The sequence below is a fragment of the Podarcis pityusensis genome (assembly GCF_964106645.2).
Source record: "Podarcis pityusensis genome assembly, chromosome: 12".
In the NCBI taxonomy this organism is placed as follows: domain Eukaryota; kingdom Metazoa; phylum Chordata; class Lepidosauria; order Squamata; family Lacertidae; genus Podarcis; species Podarcis pityusensis.
In genome coordinates, this window is record NC_138037.1 from 49,145,411 (window position 1) to 49,163,133 (window position 17,723).

The following is a 17,723-nucleotide window of genomic DNA, read 5'->3' on the forward strand; positions in this document are numbered from 1 at the left end:
TGTTACTATTGCTACAGGGAGAATGCAACGAGTTTAGGAGATCCCACATTTTATTTCCATAGAGGATCTCCCTGGCTGTTCAAAACCTGCTTTTCTAACCAGAGCTATGCTGCAGAGTAAGAGAGATCCCAGGATCAATACAGGATCTTCTGGTTCAGTTAATTGCTTTCTCTCAGGATAGTTGGTATGGAGCATGTAAGCATTTGAGCCCAATAATTATTCCCCGTTTCATCCTGGGGTACAGTCTTGGCCAAGTTTCAAGAGAACAGGGTCATTTAGTAAGTGATCTGGAAAATGGGAAGTATTCTTTGGGGAAACTTTAGTATCTTACAGCTATTCCCCTTTCCGTAGAACGACTTTTAACCATTTGTCCGATTTTGTTCTCTCTTGATCATAATCACAAAGCTAATCTCTGAGACCATGTTTTTCTTTTACAAAAGCTGAGCTTAATATAATATGATGTCCCCGCAGACAATTTCTCTGCAGTGGGTTTTATTTTGCTGGTTACTAACTGCTTATGTCTTTTGTCAGCCATCACAAGAGAGTCTTTGATGCCGTGCGAAACATCAACCAAGTGGTAAAGCAGAGATCTCTAACTCCCTCTCCAATGAACATCCCTGGGTCTAACCAGTCTTCAGCAATGAACTCGGTCATTTCTAGCTGTGTCAGCACACCACGATCCAGCTTCTATGGAGGAGACATTTCCAATTTTGTGATAGACAACAAGACTAATAGCATCATCCTAGAAACTGACTCTACTGACTCTGGGTCAGTAATGTATACTTAGAGTTTAGCTGTATCTCCAGAACAAGAACTTCCTAATTCTTTTCTTCTGTTCAGTGACTTGTGCTATATGTTGGATGCTATACTAGCCATACATTATGAGGATACTCAATATTGCTAGCCTAACATTGTAAGAAGGATCAATATTGCTATATCTGAGTGAGATATTCAGAAGAAACCTGATTTTCATATATTGTTGTGCTGCAGCCTCCTAACACAGGACAAGTGAACTATATTGGGTTGTCTTAAATTACTGGACACCTTAAAATTTGCAAACTAATGTTCACTAATTTAACACCAGTGTGGTATGGTTCAGGCAAATCATGCTTGTGTTAATGACTATATTTCCTTTAACAATTGCTGTTAACTGGTTTCTGTTATTGACACATCCTCCTCCTAGTAAGAGAATTGTTTAAATCATTTTGGGGGTTTGTCATTCTTGACTTTTTTGTAACTGTGAGGCTTTCCTCCTCTAATTATCTGCCCATCATCCACATTGAGCCCCAAGTACAACTTGATTTGGTTACTTTGAAATGTGTGCAATCCCCAAAATGATTTTCTATGCTAGGAAATGCCTGACCTACCTTTCGCATACATGCAGATCTATATTTATATCCTTATTGTGTGTGTGTTTAGCTTACATAGCTGCAAAATTGAAATTCTGATGACAGTTTTAGAGAACAAAAAAAATGCAAGCGGACAATAAGAGATGCTAAAAAGAATTTGAGAAACACATTGCTAAATACAGCGCATAGCTCTATGAAGATGTCAACCTTGCACATTCCTAGGCCTGCCATTTATATTTTCAAATCTAGACTACTATATTCTGCTGGTGAAGCAGTTAATTGGCTACGGAGAGCTCAGAGCAGTTTTGATGGCATTTCAAATATTGGCATTTTGGGTGTCTCCCCCCCTTCCTGTTGCTTGTACACACAGTGTAAATTTAAGTGTGTTTTGTCCTTGTTTTAGAAATGAAGAAAAGAACAAAAAACCTGGAACCCCAGGAACCCCTGGCTCTAGCGACCTGGAAACGGCACTTCGAAGGCTGTCTCTTCGGAGGGAGAACTACCTGTCCGAGAGGAGGTTCTTTGAAGAAGAGCAGGAAAGGAAGCTGAGGGAACTGGCCGAGAAGGGTGAACTCCACAGTGGCTCCATTACTCCAACGGAGAGTATCATGTCGTTGGGAACTCACTCCAGGTTTTCCGAATTTACTGGCTATTCAGGAATGTCCATCAGCAGTCGCTCTTACCTCCCAGAGAAGCTTCAGATTGTGAAGCCCTTAGAAGGTGATAACAAAGCGCCTAGGCCTTTATCTGTTCTCCTTAGTGACTTTCTATGGTCTCTTCTCCATCAGCAGGAAGCGGGAAATCTTTGTAACACATACTCATTTTACTTTAGAGACAGCCATCCACGTTGCTTGTTTAAACTCTTCTGAGAAAAAGATTTTGTTGCTTTTGAGTAAGCAATCTATGGAGTAAGTGTGTTGTGTACACTCTAAGATATTTCAGTGGTATATTTTTATAGTTCAGTAAATGGCATTTGAATTCCTAATTTCATTCACATATTTGTAGAACACTGCAGAGTAGGGGAAGTAGCACTAATATGGAGAAGACCTGTAGAGACGTGTGGTGATTCATTAAACTGCAACTTGTAGAAGACCATTTCTTTTCTTTACATTCTGTGCAAGCTACTCAATTACTTGCTACGGTTGTCCTACCAGTAGGTGTCTAGGCAACAGTTCCAAATCACTTGCACGGTGGCACCTTGGTTCTCAAACTTAATCTGTTCCAGAAGTCCCTTCCAAAACCAAAGCATTCCAAAACCAAGGCGTGCTTTCCCATAGAAAGTAATGCAAAACAGATTAAGCCATTCTGGACTTTTAAAAACAACCCCTAAAACAACAATTTAACATGAATTTTACTATCTAACAAGACCATTGATCCATAAAATGACATCAATAATCAATGTACTGTACTATAAAATAAGCAAGACAGTATTGTAGATGATAAAAATTAAAATGAATTTTTTCCCTTACGTGCACTGATGATAGTCCTTGTTTGAATGGGGGGCTTTTATCCATTGCTGCAGTCACACAATCAATCAATCAATCAATCAATCAATCAGTAAGTAGCTGAACTGGGTTCCACACAGTCACAAAAGCAAATGAACCGAAAAAGCCTCAAAAACAAAAATGCAAAATAAATAGCAAAAACAAAAGCACCAGACTTAATCCGCTCCGGAAGTCCATTTGACTTCCGAAATGTTCAAAAACTCCGATTGGTGCAGGCGCCCTGGAAACAATAGCCGACAACCGCTTTGGATGTTCGGCTTCTGAAAAAACATTAAAAAACCGGAACACTTACTTCCGTGTTTTCAGCGTTTGAGAACCAAGGTACCACTGTATCTGAATTGTTTTGCTGCCTTCAGAGTGGCTGTTACTAACGAACCTCACAGCGTTTGTCAGGCTGAACTCAGGACTAGGATGTCAGTATTCTTTCAATTCAAGGCACTGAGAGACGTTTATATTGCAGTCCAGTATAAATTTAAGTCCCACTTAATTGAAGGTCGCACAGAAATGCTTAGTTGTGTATTTGAATTACAGTCATGGGGTTTCTAACTTAAGTAAAGCTGCTCATTACTTGTTTTCATTTTTTAATACATAAGCTATTTCAGGTCAATAGCAATATCAATCTTATTTTGACCAGTCTGACAACATAGAACATGTTACTATGTTTCGTTTTTATGTGAGAAAATAATTTTTGTGTGTGTGCATAAAAGTAGCATGTGCTTGCAGCTCAAATAAGTCAAGAAAGAAATACCCTCTGTAGCTTTCTTAAGATGCCCACATAAAATTCTTAAATCTCTCCAGACAACCAACCTTCATTTTACTGGTTCTTATCATTGTAATAGGTTTCTGTCATCCACTTATCTCTCTGCTTTCTTCTTCAATAAACTTTCAGTCTCCATTTTCTCTGTCTCTCTTGATTTTTCACTTTATTTCCACCCCCCTTTGTGTATTGAACCTTTTCTTCTTCTTCTTCTTGTATAGATCATTCATATTACTGGCCATCTTTCACATTTAAAAAATATTTACCATGCATTCATTGTTGAGGAGTGAATCGAGCCCTTATAATTTTTAAAAAAACATTTATTTTGGGAGGAAATGATATTGAAATTTGCAAGAGAAGAAGGGAAAGTAATTTGGAAGAAACACGGACCTTTTCTCATCCAACTGCAATTCATTACACTTTGCACAGAGTTTCTTTTTATTACTTTTCACTCCTGTCAGTTTCTTAAGGAAATACTTACAGCAGCAAACAAAAACAAATTCAGTGAGGGGTGTTTTTGCTTTTTTAAAATTTTTATTAGTGGTAGTGGATTATTTAGTTCCATTTCTATTATAAGTAAAAATCCCTGTCAGGGACCACTGCATATTCCTGCATTGTAGAGGATTGGACTAGATGATCCTAAGGGTCTCTTCCAACTATGATTCTATGAGAGAAGTTTTCATTATTTTAACATTTTTAATATTGTCTTTTATTAAAGACCACCCACCATCATCTCCAAAAGCCATGCATAATTGTTTTTTTATAATATTAGTTAACTGCAGGCACTATATAATGAAGTCAGTAGAAAGGTACCTATCAGTCCAGTGATCACTGTATACTTATTCAAATATTTATTTATATATTATGAAACTGGGTTGTATATTTATAGACACTGAATAAATATTAGGCTCTCAGTTGCCACAGCCCCATACGTGGGAAAACGCCAAGTTTCCCTTGGTGCAATTCCTGTTCAAGTGAATGTTCTGCATGGAACTCTGATTTTTTTCCTCCACCATTGTCTCACTGTCTCGAATAAAAAACTGGACTGACACTTGAATGAGAATGACACGCTTGGGAAACGGCTTATGGGCCCCTCCAACTCTCCGAAACCCATATTATACCATCTAAAAAGTTTGTACAACAATGCCTGCAAAAGTAAGGGAATAATGTTGCCCTTACTTTAGTAGTGTTTGCCAGCTGATGCCGTAATTCTGGTGTCAAATATGACAGCTTAAGTTCCATAGCCATTAGTGATCTTTGCGATGACTCTCCTGGTCCTTTATGAGCAATGCTGAAGAAACTAGAGTTTAAAGCATCCGAAACATAAAGAAAGTATCCGTCACTCATGTATATGTTTGAACATGGGATTATTTAAGCTTGGGTCATCATGCGCTTGAGTCGTTTTGCTAAGTTGAGATGGTCACCTGAAAGCCAAAGTTCTGCTGTCAGGTTGCTGCCCATGCGGCTTTGAATGGAAGGCATAATAAAAGATCCATTGTGGTTTTCCAGTGCCCTCTTAGTTGATTTGTTAATTTTTGTTAATCTTCCCCCCAGCCCAAGTAGATACCTAATCAAATAAACACATGAGGAATCTAGATGGATTTTGTCTATCATAGTCTGTTCTAAACTGCATTTCCCTTTCTGAATCTTCTGTGATACGTTGTGCTTGGAAAGATGGGCCCTGCTTTGAAGATCTTAATAATGAAGCACAAGGATGGTTACGAATTCTGTTCTGCCTTCCCTTCCTCCTGTGTGTCGCTCCCTGCCAAATGACCTTCTTTGACTTCCTTATAATGTATCGCAGGAGCAGCAAATTGCCCAGGCGATGAGCATAAGGATCAGGGGAGTTCATTCATGGCACCTGCAGCTTCACATGCAATCCTGCGCTTTGCTGTCTCTATCCAGTGGATTGATCTGCTGTGATTGCCTGCTATGATTGCCAAACCCTCAAACTGATATTGATTAATAAAAACCTAGCATTACAATTCTATCCACATCTACTGCAGAGCAAGCCCCATTAAGTTCATTGGGACGTGCTCCCAGGTGAGTGTGTATAGGATTGCAACCTTCATTCTGTATTTCCTGTTTTTCATTTCAAAGGAAAGAGTTTTGTTCCTTTTTAGGGAGACATAATAATAGCGAAGAACTGTCTTATATAAGAAGTATATAGATTATATAGAAGTATATAGATTAAGGGCTCAAACTGATTGCCAGCAGAGATTAGGCGGTTTTCAAAGTTGCAGGAGCACACTGGAATTGTATGGCTTGTTTCATTGGGGTTTTGTTTTTGATAATAAGGTAATTTTTATCTCTTTGCCTTCTCCAGCAAAATCTGTGTATTAAAGAGTGGGTGAATGTCTCATATTACATGGCCAATGGCTTTAGGAAGCCCAGTAAAATTCTTAAGGTTCCCGTCTTTTGAATGGCAGATATGCATGCTATGTCCCACACTACTTTTGAACCTTTCAAAAGACATTTGAAACACAAAGCCCACATTTCCCCTTGGGCACACAGAATCACCTGAGTTTATTTATTTATTTAGACCTATATAGGCATCCTTATTCTGGACAAATGCAAAAAAGTAGCAATCTTTCCCCTTCCTTCTTAAAAATCGAAATAACTGAGACTGCAACCCAACCATGATTACTTGGGAGTAAACCACATTGACCTTGCTTCCATGTAAAAATGCATAAGATTGCACTGTGAATGTATCTAAAGAAGGGCTTTGGAATCTCTGGCTCTCCAGTGTTAATGGACTTCATCTCCCATCAGTCCAAGCCAGCATGACCAGTGGTTAGCAATGATGGGAGTTGTAGTCCAACAGCATCTGGAGACTTTACCCATAGTCTAAAGTATTTAGCATTATACTGACTCAAAACAGCTGCATTTGGCTCATGTGGCCACCCTTTCATTTTTTCTAGTAATATCACCAAATTTATTATCTTTTCTGAGGCCAGTTTTAGTAGAATCTGCAGAGTTTCATATAATACAGGGGTTTCAGCCTTTTCCTAATGTGAGGCTACACAGCAGTCATCTTCCCATTTTCCTTAACCAGAATTTTGGCCCCACACTAGAAATTATAATATTAGTAGAAAATAAAGTACTTGTACTGATATTCTTTATATTGCACATTCCCCCCCCCCACTCAAAATCTTTCCAATCCAAGGACAAATCTACAGGTATAGTGGAACATATTTTCTGTGCAAAAAAAAAGTTTGTTTGGTAGTCTTGCAATTAGAAAATGATATTATGGTGTGGATTTTTAAAAGATATTTGTAGTTGATGTAGTTTGCACCATTCTGTGTAGCAGTTCCCCTTTTAGCATCTAGTGCTAAATTCTAGAACCCTCTCATAGCACACTGCTCAGCTTCTTTCACAACCCTTCAGTCTTCACAAACTAATCCAGAAATACTTGATGTTCATACATTCTGACTATTTCCCATTATGGGTTTTAGTATGCCATTTCCCCACAAATGTTCATATTGGTTCCATTTTTATTTTGGTAGGTTATATTACTATTTATTTATTGCTGCTTTTAGGTTAAAGGCAAAAAGCCAACCACAAAAACAAGTGGCAACAAACAAACAAACAAATCAGAAAGCAAAAAAAGAACAAATTCTAGGTGTTTATTTATTTCAGGCCCAATGCATTTCAGGAAAAATTAATTCCTCAGGGGCACATTTCTAGCACAAGACACTGTAAAATACAGTCATACCTCGGGTTACAGATGCTTCAGGTTGCTCATTTTCCAGTTATGGACGCGCTGAAACCCGGAAGTACTGGAACGGGTTACTTCTGGGTTTTGGCGCTTGGCAATGCGCAGAAACACTAAATTGCGCTTTGCGTATGTGCAGAAGCGCCAAATTGCAACCCGCGCGTGTGCAGACGCGGCGCTGTGGGTTGCGGGTGCTGTGGGTTGCAAACATGTCTCCCACACAGATCACGTTCGCAACCCGAGCGTCCACTGTAATCTCATAGTGACTCCTGTCCTATAGTGTTGCTTGAATCTCAGGGTTACTGCTAGAAACATGCCCCTGTACAAGGTTTGCTCCCTAAAACTTTTGACAGATCAGGAATGCACCTTATTCCTTGCACCTGGAGTTTTTTTTTTCCTTTTAGGTTATAGGCCTTCATAAATAGGTGCACACACACAGTTAGCGTTAATCTTGTTGAAAATACCTGAATGACAACAGTCTCTCCCTTTGGCAAGGGTTTTTGCAAAAGCCATTTCTTCACCCACTAGTATTTTTTTATTTTCTTTTAGTAAGTACATAAGCAATACCTTAATATGCACTTCCCCATTGTTAGTTACCTTACAGAACAAGTTTGAGTTTGAAGCAGGTGGAGATTTAATGTGGCGATGTCCTTAAGCAGCCTAGTTTACAACGGGAAATCCCCAAAGGTTCTGACTTTCTGCTGTTGTTTTGTTTCCCCGTAAGGTTCTGCCACTTTGCACCACTGGCAACAGCTTGCGCAGCCTCACCTTGGGGGCATTCTCGACCCACGGCCCGGGGTTGTCACTAAGGGCTTCCGGACTCTTGACCTCGACCAGGACGAAGTATACTGCCTTAACGATTTTGAAGAAGACGAGTCAGGTGACATTACATACAAGGGCCTAACTACCTCGCCGTCGATGCATCACACGGAGACCTCAGGTGAGAGGTCACAAGCGCAAGGGACTGTTTCAGACAGCGAGAATCCCCCAAGTCGCTCTCAGGCTTCCCCAGAGGAGATGCAGGAACCGGCGACTGACGATGATGAGGGGTCTGGTGAGGGAACCTCATTAAGTCCAGCACAACTGCCGTGTTTGCAGGATGTTGATTATTGGGCCATTCTCACGTCTCTCCAGAGCAGCATCCATAGTGTTGCTTCATGTGTAGCTTCTGCACAATCGTGTGCTCAGGAATTAACACGAGACCGTTTCCAAAAAGATTGCTTCTAACAAATCATTGATTTTGCTGTACTTTTAAAAAAAGTGCATGGTTCATTTTTTGTTTTCTTTTTTTGATAAGAGAAGGCTGCTAAATGTGATTCAATTAAGGTCCCGAGAGAAGAGATGTTGGTGTTGCGTGTCTGCATATACATGTGTCCACATGGAAGCTACAGTGTTAAAAAAAAATCATTTTTTGTTGTTGTTAAGCAGGAGTTGGGTTTCAGTGCCTATATTATTTCTCCAGGTTGCTCTTGAAGTGCTGTTCATCGCAAGAGGAAGCAAACAGGACCTAGTGATTGAACACAAGCATAGTCTCATAATTTATCGTATTTTTCGCTCTAAAAGATGCACTTTTCCCCCTTCAAAAATTAAGGGGAAATGTGTGTGCGTCTTATGGAGCGAATGCAGGCTCCTTGGCTTCAGCGATAGCAACACGAAGCCTCCGAAGCACAGAGGGAGAGCTCCCCCCGCGCTCCTTGGCTTCGCGTTGCTTTCGCTGAAGCCGCCTGAAGCCCCTGGAGCACAGCAGGAACTCCCGCTGCGCTCCAGGGGCTTCAGGCAGCTATCCCCAAGCCTTCGGAGTGCAGCAGGAGTTCCCGCTGCACTCCGAAGGCTTGCGGATAGCCGCCTGAAGCCTGGAGAGCGAGAGAAGTCGGTGCACACCGATCCCTCTTGTTCTCCAGGCTTTGCTCCGCTGGAGAGGCGCTGCACAGTTTCCCCTCTCTGCGCAGCGCCCCTTCAGCGAAGCGGGAGGAGAAATGGAAGGGGCTCCGTTTCTCCTGCCGCTTCGCTGAAGGGGCACTGAGCGGGGGGGGGGAGAATTCCCCCCCCCCATTCTCCCCCTCCTATGGTCCAGTCTGTCCTATAGAGCGAAAAATACGGTGTGTAGGATTAGGTCCCTTCAGGTCAGTTATTCTTTAGGACTCAACTGAGGGATAGCTCAGTAGAGCATGAGACACTTAAATCTCAGGGTTGTGTGTTTGAGCCCCACATTGGATGAAAGATTCCTACATTGCAGGGAGTTGGACTAGATGATCCTCGTCGTCCCTTCCAACTCGGCAATTCTGATTCTAACCACAGTGGTACCTCGGGTTACATATGCTTCAGGTTACATACGCTTCAGGTTACAGACTCCGCTAACCCAGAAATAGTGCTTCAGGTTAAGAACTTTGCTTCAGGATGAGAACAGAAATTGTGCTCCAGCGGCACGGTGGCAGCAGGAGGCCCCATTAGCTAAAGTGGTGCTTCATGTTAAGAACAGTTTCAGGTTAAGAACGGACCTCCGGAACGAATTAAGTACTTAACCCGAGGTACCACTGTACATATCTTTTGCACGCTGGTGGGAGCCTCAGTCTGGGTTGGAAGGTTTTTTTAAAAAAACTTTTCCTAGCATAGCTGTCCTGGCCAGCACCCTCAGTTCAAAGAAGCTGGCATTTGACGGGGCCAATATTTAAGGAGTTTGGGTTTGGAAGGGGAAATAATTTTGTAGTGCCATGATTGGGTTTCTCACCACTTTCCTGTCAGGCCAAAACAGGAGAAGTTGCCCCCTTAAGGCACTTTGCAGGAGAACTGGTGTTGGGCAACTGAATTTTCACGTCTGTGCTGCCATGCCTCTATGCTTATAACATGACCTTTTGGTCCTGTCTGAGAAGATTGATAGTTTTAACTGTTCTGGAATAAAACAGTACTCTCAACGCCCTCCCACCAGATGTCAAAGAGAACAACAACTACCAGACTTTTAGAAGACATCTGAAGGCAGCCCTGTTTAGGGTAGCTTTTAATGTTTGATGCATTACTGTATTTTAATATTTTGTTGGAAGCCGCCCAGAGTGGCTACGGAAGCCCAGCCCGATGGGCGGGAGTATAAATAATAAATAACTATTATTATTATTATTATTATTATTATTATTATTATTATTATATTTCACAAACCAAAATACATTTTAAATAGGGGAATATTGATGTATCTTGTTACTCAGGGAAACCCTTCAGGTCTGGAGCTTATATAATTAGCTGAAATAATTGGGTGGGTGAGTGAGTGTGTAGTTCAGTCCACAGCACTTTTCAGAATCGAGTGCTGCTTCCACAGAATGAACATTATTTGCCCAAATATGAAATGTATATCAGAAAGTGTTTGTGTCAGTTGAAGAATATGTGTGACTGCCGCTTTTTAGTTTCCTCGCACACATCGTAGAATCTGAAAGTCCCGAGTCCTTTTCATCAGCCCTTGTGTATGCTAATTCAATTGCACTGAGCAGGTGAAGCAGGTGTCGTATTGCACTGATTCTTCTTGCTGAAAATCTCAGCACATCGGATCTTCCCCCAAATCCTCTGCCTGCGCCCGATGACTTGAGAGGGGGTGTCTCATGACATTGTGAACTTTTAGAGTAGACGGAAGTTTGTACCTGCTTCAGATTTTGGAGCGGCACTTAAGATGACCTTTTGAGATCTTGCGGTTCCTGGAGAACTTGGGGTGTCTGTTCTTAGTATCCTAGCCAGGGCAGAGACTCACAGAGGGCTAGAGGTGCTTCTCCCTGGCTAGCGTATCTGTGTAGGCCTGTCCAGAATCTTAATACTACAAAAGTAGGTGTTTCGTTCTCTTCTATGCAACAGATTTGTGATTGTTCGTTCGACCAATGTTTAGCTCTTTATTGTGCTTTGTCTTTCAAATCACAATGGCAAGACCTGATTCTCCTTGCCTGTTTTATAGCAGCTGTGTTTCTGACCTTGTAATAAGATGTGTTTTTTTGTGGACTGCATAGGATGAAACCTTTGGGTTGTCTCTTTTCTTTTTCTTTTTGAAAGACTGTTAATTTACAGGAAGCTCACTATTTCCTATTGTGTTCAAAGGACAGAGAATGCTACGGACATGTGAAAAGCTCCGCTGTTGACTGCTGGAGGATGCTGTTTGTCAAGGTTTCCCTAGTGGTATATTTGCAGGATCCATCCTTGAGCTCTAGAAATTGATTTCCCTTTGGTTCTCAATGTTACACTCCTCTTACTGGGCTCAATTGCTACTTTTAGCAGCCTTTTCCTATCTTTCTTAATCATTCATAACAATGAGTTTTAATTTAATTTTTATCAGGGCAGTTGGAATTCTTCTAATATAATTCTACGGGAAAGCAAAATTGGTGTCTTTTATAAAGTGGATCTTGCGGGGACAACAGTCTCTGCATTTCACAGTTGGAACAATCACCTAATCTAAAACTTGCATTGCTTTGGTCTATTTTAATTTGTCATCTAGTGCTACGCTTACTGTCTTACTTTAATCTCCATCTCAAGTGTTCAGATACTTTTCTCCAAATAACTTTTCCTTTCCATTTTGGTTATTTGAGATCTTCTCCATCATATTTTAACCTTTTGCTTATTCTCCATGATACACAGAGAATCATGATTGCTAGGCCCAGTCCCTCCCTCCCTCCCTCCCTCCCTCCCTCCCTCCCTCCCTCCCTCCCTCCCTCCCTTATATATTAACTAATTTACCTTGCTTACCCTAATCCCTGAAGCATCAGCATCAGTTCTAGAGGTGATGTAGAGATTTCTTTAAAAAAACATTGTCCTGAGATCTATGTGTTAACCATTAATAGAATTCATAAATAACACTGTGTGTGATGGGGCAAATCTTGAGTCGCTTTTCACCTGCGTAGACCCCTTCACTTGTCAGGCTGTCTCACTTTCATCCAGGCAATTCCTCTCTCAGGCAGGGATGGGGAAACTCTGGCCCTCCAGGTGTTTCTGAACTACATTTCCCATCAACCCCAGCCACTGTGGCTAACAGTAAAGGCTGGTGGGAGTTGTAGCCAAACATCTGGAAGGCCAAAGTTTCCCCTCTCCTTCTCCCAAGGCCTGCATAGCTACACATGAGTCTTCTTAGTTGTGTTGTGTGTGCATGCCTCAAGTCATACACTAAATGGTAGTGACAAGAGAAAAGGACCTTGTGCGTTTTCTCAGCCTCTCTAGAAGTTTGGAGTGGCATGTGGATGTGATGTCTCTGTTCAAAACCATGTGTCAAACCGTTGTATATGTCCTTTCACCCTAAACTATGTGTTTGGGGACGTGTTAAATGTTGAGAGGAGGAGGAGGAAGATCAACAGTCACAGGAAACCTCACTGGCATGTTTTTTTGTGCATGTTTTAACACCACTAACTTACTAAGGCTTGTTTACTGAATCAGAACCTATGCAATCATGAGATCTTTGCTGTCGTAACGAAATGGGTTGTACTTCAAGGAACATTTTGGATGCACGTCCTTCGAATTTCTGAATCGCTTTGCAACAAAGGGACTTAACCATAAAGTATGTCACGTGGCAGAAGGGGGAGAATTAGCACAGCTCCAGCAGCCTAGGACACAAGGGGTGTGGAAGAGGTCTTGGTTAAAATGTGGTGGCACCCTTACGGCTTCTCTGCCACAGCCCATGCTTTCAAGATACCAACAAGTACTCTCCTTTTCCCCATTCCTCTCATACATATAAATTCTAAACTGCCTTAATACTCCTTCCTCATTTGCCATCTCTATTCACGTGACTGTGCTGAATACATATTTGCTTCCCTATTCTCAAATTCTGTTCCCATTTTTTTCTTGCATTTGTCCTGCATACTATAAAGACACACACAGGCATGCACATAGCCCTGTACAGCATGGTGTGTGTTAATTTTTTTTCCTCCAGGACTTTAGACGCTCACCCTTAAGCACATTCCCAGTAATTAAAATTACACATTTAAAGTCCTGGGAAAATAGAGATTTTTGTTTGTTTGTTTTTGCCTGATTTTGAAATTACATCAAAGTAGGTGCTGGATGAGTTGGATGACCCTCCCTGGGGAGAGAGAGCAATTCATTCCATAGTTAAGATGCCACCACCAAGAAGGTCCTGCCCAGTAGCCACTTTGCCACCTCTCAGATGACAGGGAAAGCCCAAAAAAGACCCTCTGTTGAGGATTTTGGTTTATAGGCAGGCACATTTGGATACAAGCAGTTCCTCAAGCGTCCTGATCCCGAGTCATGCGCAGGTTTGTTTAAAGACCAAAAAGAGCTCTTTGGATTGAACCTGGATTCAAAGCAATATGTCACAGGGGGTGACATAACTGTAATGCTCAGTCCGCCTAACAGCCTTGCACCTGTATTTTAGATTTAATTGCAGTTTCCTAACCATCTTTAAAGGCAGCCCCACAAAAAAATGCACTGCTTTAGTCTAATCTACAGGGAGCATGAATTACTGAGGCCAGGGTGTATTTGTCCAGGTGAGTTGACACCTGGCACCCCAGCCTATATTCTGAGGCATGCAATGTAGGAAATAGACCCCTGGAAGATGATATAAACTGCTACTCCACATGGCGAGCCCTTAAGACTTGCAGCTTTCTTTACATCAGCATTCTTCAACCTGTGGTTCTTTGGATTTTGTTGGAACTGCAGCTCCCATCTTCATTGACCATTGGTGGGGATGGTGAGAGTTTTGTCCTGCCACACCTTGAGACCCAAGTTGAGAAAAGGCTACATTTCATTCGTTACGTGCGAGGCTGATGTAGAGTATCAATCCCCAAAAGCGCTCCTTCCATTCCACAAATTGGGGTGGGGGATTTTTTTCTCCAGCTCCCTCTGTAGCCCCCTACACCATTTCCCATACTGAAGGTCTACCGATCTTCTGAATAAGATTTTTTGCAGGATCTGTTGACCTCAGGATATCCCATTCTGTGCATGGAACTTTACTCCTGGAACTCTGGATCCAGCGGAATATCTGTTTAGATTGGATAGTAGAGAACTACACAGTGCTTGCCTTGCTCTCTCACACCTTTGTAGGCTTGACAAAGGCATGTTTTTATAATGTATGTAAGAATACGCATTGTGTTAAAATGTGGACAGGGGTTAAGAGAATCTTAAGCAGTGTGACATACTTCATGGCTAGTTCCAGTTTGCGTTCTACAGATGCACTCTACAGCAATTTCTAAACACAAATTAAGGACGCGTTAAATAAACTATAAAAAGTATTGTTATGATCTAGGGTGCCGGCAACTGTGTCTTGCTGCAGCACTGTAAAATTACGGCAAATATATTTCCCTTTCTGCTTAACATATGGCAATATTTTTATGAATGAATATGACATAATTGCTATCTTGTGCAGCTGCAGATGGTTCTGTCTTTGGTGGGGGAGGAGGGGGAGAGGCAAGGAAATGTCGCAGATGGACAGTAGTGGTTCCAAAATGGTTACACCGGTCTCCGGGCACAAAAAGAAACACACATGTGTTCTGTTATGTACATATTTTAATGTACATAATATTTACTGCTGCCTCTCTACTGGGATCCATTACTGAAACGAAAGATGACGGGATACTTTTGCCCGGATCAATATGGGGGAAGCTGAAATGCGTAATCATTCCGGGCTTTGCTGATTTCTTTCACAAGCCGCCAAGGTCTTGTCTACCGGCTGGACTTTTAAACAAGTCTCCTACCGGCATTGCCTCTTCAGAAAAGGCTAATGTGGAAATGGATATTGAGACCAATTCTTAAAGTTACGGTCGTGGCATGGTTACCACTCCTGCCGTGGCTCCTCTGCCTGCAACTTTGGCAATGTTAGAACAACTAAATCAGTGGGGGAAAGTTGACGATGTGATTACTGGGGGAAATGGCGGCATATTAAGTACCGTATTTTTCGCTCTATAAGACGCACCAGACGACAAGATGCACCTAGTTTTTGGAGGAGGAAAACAAGAAAAAAAATATTCTGAATCCCAGAAGCCAGAACAGCAAGAGGGATCAAGCAGCAGTCCCTCTTCCTGTTCTGGCTTCTGGGATAGCTGCACAGCCTGCATTCGCTCCATAAGACGCACACACATTTCCCCTTACTTTTTAGGAAGGAAAAAGTGAGTCTTATAGAGTAAGAAATACGGTAACCACATCACTAGCCCCTCTCAAATGATCTTGCTGTTCTATTTCCCTCCCAGAGTGGAATAGTAGTAATAATTATACCCCACCCACCTGGCTGGATTAATGATAAGCCACCACGAGGGAGGAGCCACCATGCCACTCAGCTGGTCTGTGAGCACATTAGTTACTTAAACTTGCTAGGAGGACTGGGCTCCTAATCCTTAAGGCATCAGAGCCTAACAAATACAAGAACCGAAAAGGTGTTAGCTCTGATGACGAACTCTCCTCCTGGAGATGGATGTGCTAAAGAAAGTGAATCAAATCCGACGCCTGGTATATTTCACCTTCCCTGCATCGATCCCACGAGAAGTATCGCATCGCTTGTCCATCTGTTTGAGTGCACAGAGCTTTTCTTTTCTCCCCCCTTTTATATATAAATGCAAAGAATGTTCTATTCTTTTTGATGTAGTACATCATCCTGGGAAGTGCATGTCACAAACCAACTCCACCTTCACCTTCACCACCTGCCGCATTCTGCACCCTTCCGATGAGCTCACACGAGTCACTCCAAGGTAAGGGCTTCCAGAGAGCTGTCGTGCTCCCTGGGGCAGGGGAGAGCCTTAGCCTAGAAGGCAAGGGGATTTGGAGAGATGCATATATTTCAAGGTCCGGCACCTTCTAAACTTCCCATCAGATCACATCAGCAGCTTGCCTTAAATATAAATGGTAAAGGTAAAGGGACCCCTGACCATTAGGTCCAGTCGTGGCCGACTCTGCGGTTGCGGCGCTCATCTCGCTTTATTGGCCAAGGGAGCCGGCGTTTGTCCGCAGACAGCTTCCGGGTCATGTGGCCAGCATGACTAAGCCGCTTCTGGTGAACCAGAGCAGCGCACGGAAACGCCGTTTACCTTCCCGCCGGAGCGGTACCTATTTATCTACTTGCACTTTGACTTGCTCTCAAACTGCTAGGTTGGCAGGAGCAGGGACCGAGCAATGGGAGCTCACCCCGTCACAGGGATTCGAACTGCTGACCTTCTGATCGGCAAGTCCTAGGCTCATGGCACTTATTTTTCCAGAATCATCGAAGAAATCTAGCATGTCTCCCAAGCTGATTGCAGCTCCTGTGGAGAGTAATAATGTCAATGTCCATGGAAGGAGGACACGATGAAATTAATGTCACTTTGTGCCTCAGAGTCATTAATAAAGCCAGTGGCTTTACAGTCACAAGAAAGATAATAGTAGTCAAGTCTTCAAATAATTGAAACTATGCTGGTACCTCAGTTCTTGAACGTAATCCGTTCCGGAAGCCTGTTCGGCTTCTGAAACGTTCAAAAACCAAGGCAAAGCTTCTGATTGGTTGCAAGGGTTTCTTGCACTCAGCAGAAGCCGCATCACACTTTCGGGTTCTGAAAAACGTTCAAAAACAGAAGCATTTACTTCTGAGATTTTGGCGATCGAGAACCGAAACGTATGACAATGGAGGCGTTCGGGAACTGAGGTACCACTGTAGATTAATGTGGCAAAACTGGCACCATCGGCGAATCTGAGGAGAGGGATTCCTAACAGTAAGAATTAGCCAGGTATGGGGGGGGGGTTTGGGTTTTTTAAAAAAGTACTACAGTTGTCTGTTAAATGTAATTGTACACTAAAAGTCCCTCAAGGTCCTAAAAATAGATATGTCCAAGGGTTTGAAATGAGTTATCGTTGTCAAAAACTCATGTAATAACAACAGACAGTTGTCCACACAGTTGTTTTGTAGCAGTTTAAATGGCACCATGACATACAAGGTAAAAATAAAGAGTTAATAAATGGATAGATTTTTCTACTCCAAAGTCCCATGGAGACCTGGAATGGAGCCTTCTAAAGAACGCATGGCCGGCTGGCTCCACGTTACAAAACGTTGCCTTGCTTCATGTAAAAATAAGGCTGGTCTTTTGAATGCCTTAATGAAGAAATTGAAGAAATAGTAACACACACCATGATGAAACCTGCCACTGCCCCACTTTACGAGGGGCACCTGTCCTAACAAGTCAGAGGATATGATATAAATTCCTTCACATCGACTGTCTTCAGTTTCTGGAATTCCTGCTCTCCCTCACCCTTTTCTTCAGCCCGCATAAAATTTGCTATTGATTTCATGCTGTGAGGTGCTGGGAAAAACTACAGATACAGCTGCAGTTCCCTTTCCATCTTCCCTATTGAACTTCTGGCGGAAATCTCTATTGCTTAAGATGTGAATTTTTACTGTGACATTAATTTCATTGCAAAGCGCACTTGCTACTTCCCTTAGCTTACCCTGCTCTCTCTCTGATGGCCAGGGT

At 42.2% G+C, this 17,723-nt stretch overlaps 1 protein-coding gene across 14 annotated transcripts in view; it reads left to right on the plus strand.

Moving 5' to 3' along the window:
- The window catches only part of TRAK1 (trafficking kinesin protein 1), a 147,044-nt gene that overhangs the window by 120,552 nt on the left and 8,769 nt on the right, over positions 1 to 17,723 (plus strand). For 4 of the 14 annotated variants that reach the window (XM_080975767.1, XM_080975764.1, XM_080975766.1 and 1 more), the window contains 4 exons: positions 532 to 768; positions 1,753 to 2,069; positions 8,051 to 8,380; positions 15,872 to 15,974. In XM_080975767.1, the coding sequence (XP_080831893.1) occupies positions 532 to 768; positions 1,753 to 2,069; positions 8,051 to 8,380; positions 15,872 to 15,974 (987 nt within the window). Of the gene's footprint in view, positions 1 to 531; positions 769 to 1,752; positions 3,750 to 8,050; positions 8,381 to 11,394; positions 11,473 to 15,871; positions 15,975 to 17,723 lie in introns of those variants that run through there. The other 10 variants (XM_080975768.1, XM_080975758.1, XM_080975763.1 and 7 more) reach the window with 7 other exon arrangements.